Raw genomic sequence first — 2,570 nt, 5'->3', positions numbered from 1 at the left:
AAAAAAAAAAAAAAAAAAAAAAAAAAAAAAAAAAAAAAAAAATTTTAAGAAAGCTACCAGGCGCCGTGGCTCACGCCTATAATCCCAGCACTTTGGGATGCCGAGGCAGGTGAATCGCCTAGGTCAGGAGTTCGAGACCAGCCTGACCAACAAGATGAAACCCCATCTCTACTAAAAATACAAAAATTAGCCGAGCTTGGTTGCAGGTGCCTGTAGTGCCACCTACTCGGGAGGCTGAGACAGGAGAATTGCTTGAACCTGGGAGGCGGAGGTTGCAGTGAGCCGAGATTGTGCCATTGCACTCCAGCCTGGGCAACAGAGTGAGACTCCATCTCAAAAAAAAAAAAAAAAAAGTAAGAAACCTCACTCTGCTTGCCATAGGGAGAATGGACCATCTGGTAAGAGGGGGGAATGAGGGAGCTGTCAGGAGACTGCTCCAAGGAAAAAGATGATGGTGGTCTGGATTGGAGTGGTGCAGTGCAGGTGGAGAAAAGAGGGTATATGTGACGGGAAGCCAGGAGTAGGATTGGTGACTCTGGATATGGAGAGGAAAAGCAAAACTAGGAATCAAAGATGGCACCCAGATTTCCAAGGAGGGGTTAAGTGGTGACGCCAGTCCTATGATAGAGAACACTGAAGTACTGTGGTTCTCTTTAGGGTTGTGTTTGAGGTACCTGTCCAAACCCAAGAGGTGATGTGGAGAACACATCTAGGGAGATGGGCTTGGAGCTCCAGGGGCAAGACCCAGATTTGAAATAGAAATTCTGGCATCATTGGCCTATAACTGTTCATCAAAATCGTAGTTACAGGCCACGTGTGGTGGCTCACGCCTGTAATCTCAGCACTTTGGGAGGCCCAGACAGGCAGAACACTTGAGCCCAGGAGTTCAAGACAAGCCTGGGCAACATAGTGAGACCCCATCTCTAATAAAAATACAAAAATTTAGCTGGGTGTTACGGTGAATGCCTGTAGTTCTAGCTACTTGGGAGGCTGAGGTGGGAGGATCGCTTGAGCCAGGAGGTCAAGGCTGTAGTGAGCTGTGATTGCACTCCTATACTCCAGCCTGGGGGAAAAAAAAGAAAAGCCCTTTCTGCTCACACTCAGTCAGCAACTAGCTGAGGGTGCCTACAGATCACAGGCAAACAGGAAGATCTAACAGTTCTCTGTCCCCCTTACAGATCACAATCAAAGTGCCTCAGAAGAACTCATAAGAACCATGTGGGCTTCCTCCCTCAGCCATTGATGGAAAGTTCAGCAAGATCAGTGACAAAACCAAGAAAAATGATCCTTGCGTGCTGAATATCTGAAAAGAGAAATTCTTCCTACAAAATCTCTTGGGTCAAGAAAGTTCTAGAATTTGAATTGATAAACGTGGTGGGTTGGCTGAGGGTAAGAGAAACCTATGAGAAACCTTTTAAATGACAACAATACTGCTAGCTTTCAGGGTGCATTTTTAAAAAATGGATTCAAATGTCTTATCCTCTCTCTGAAACGCTTCCTGTAACTTGAGTTTATAGGGGAAGAGAAAGCCATTGTTTACAATTATATCAGCATGAAGGCAACTGCTACACCCTGCTTTGTATTCTGGGCTAAGATTCATTAAAAACAAGCTGCTCTTAACTTACTAGGTAACTCTTTGTCCATCTCAATAACCAAAGGAAGGCTGGGCGTGGTGGCTCACCCCTGTAATCCCAGCACTTTGGGAAGCTGAGGCAGGTAGATCACTCGAGGTCAGGAGTTTGAGACCATCGTGGCCAACACAGTGAAACCCTGTCTCTACTAAAAATACAAAAAGTAGCCAGGCATGGTGGCTGGCACTTACAAGCTACTTGGGAGGCTGAGGCAGGAAAATTGCTTGAACCTGGGAGATGGAGGTTGCAGTGAGTAGAGATCGTGCCACTGCACTCGAGACTGGGAGTCAGAGCGAGACTCCATCTCGACAAAAATAATAAAATAGCCCAAGGAAACGCTGGCAGGCAGTAATGATATGGCACACTGGGTATGATTTCTGCTCCTCCTCCGCTGTGGGTAAACAGCTTCTGTTTCTTGTATTTAGTTTTTTATTTTAATTACACCAATAAGAATGTGCTTGAATGTTTCATGCATTTAACTTCTGGCCTGTTTACCCATAGTAGGCTCTGAGATGTGCTCTAGAGACAAAACCTAAACATGATGCCCAAGAGAGGGGAGAGGTAAGCCAGAAAAGAGACACTGAATGTCCAGTGTTCTCAGTTTTTTTTTTTTTTTTTGAGACAGGGTCTTGCTCTGTCTTCCACGCTGGAGTGCAGTAGCACAATCATAGCTCACTGCTGCCTCAACCTCCTGGGCTCAAGAGATCCTCCTGCCTCAGCTCCCTGGGCTAATGTTTGTATTTTTTTGTGGAGATGGGGTTTTGTTATGTTGCCCAGGCTGTTTTCAAACTGCTGGACTCAAGTGATCCTCCCGCCTCAGCCTTCTAAGGTGTTGGGATTACAGGCGTGAGCCACTGTGCCCAGTTCAGTTCTTAGTAAAAACTTGATCAGGCCAAATAGAAGTGACATTGGCCAATTTCATAATAGATTGATTTGGAA

General features: G+C 45.6%; 1 protein-coding gene across 2 annotated transcripts in view; it reads left to right on the top strand.

Moving 5' to 3' along the window:
* ALDH2 (aldehyde dehydrogenase 2 family member) overlaps positions 1 to 1,624 on the top strand; it is a 40,979-nt gene extending 39,355 nt beyond the window's left edge. For both annotated transcript variants that reach the window (XM_017847344.1, XM_017847354.1), the window contains exon 13: positions 1,179 to 1,624. In XM_017847344.1, coding sequence (XP_017702833.1) covers positions 1,179 to 1,211 — 33 coding nt within the window. In that variant the 3' untranslated portion in view covers positions 1,212 to 1,624. The remainder of the gene's footprint in view (positions 1 to 1,178) is intronic.
* The last annotated feature ends 946 nt before the right edge of the window (positions 1,625 to 2,570 follow it).

The sequence above is a fragment of the Rhinopithecus bieti genome, unplaced genomic scaffold (assembly GCF_001698545.2).
Source record: "Rhinopithecus bieti isolate Rb0 unplaced genomic scaffold, ASM169854v2 scaffold_947, whole genome shotgun sequence".
NCBI lineage: Eukaryota > Metazoa > Chordata > Mammalia > Primates > Cercopithecidae > Rhinopithecus > Rhinopithecus bieti.
Note: the sequence above shows the minus strand (reverse complement) of the source record. Positions and strands in the feature narration are given on the sequence as shown.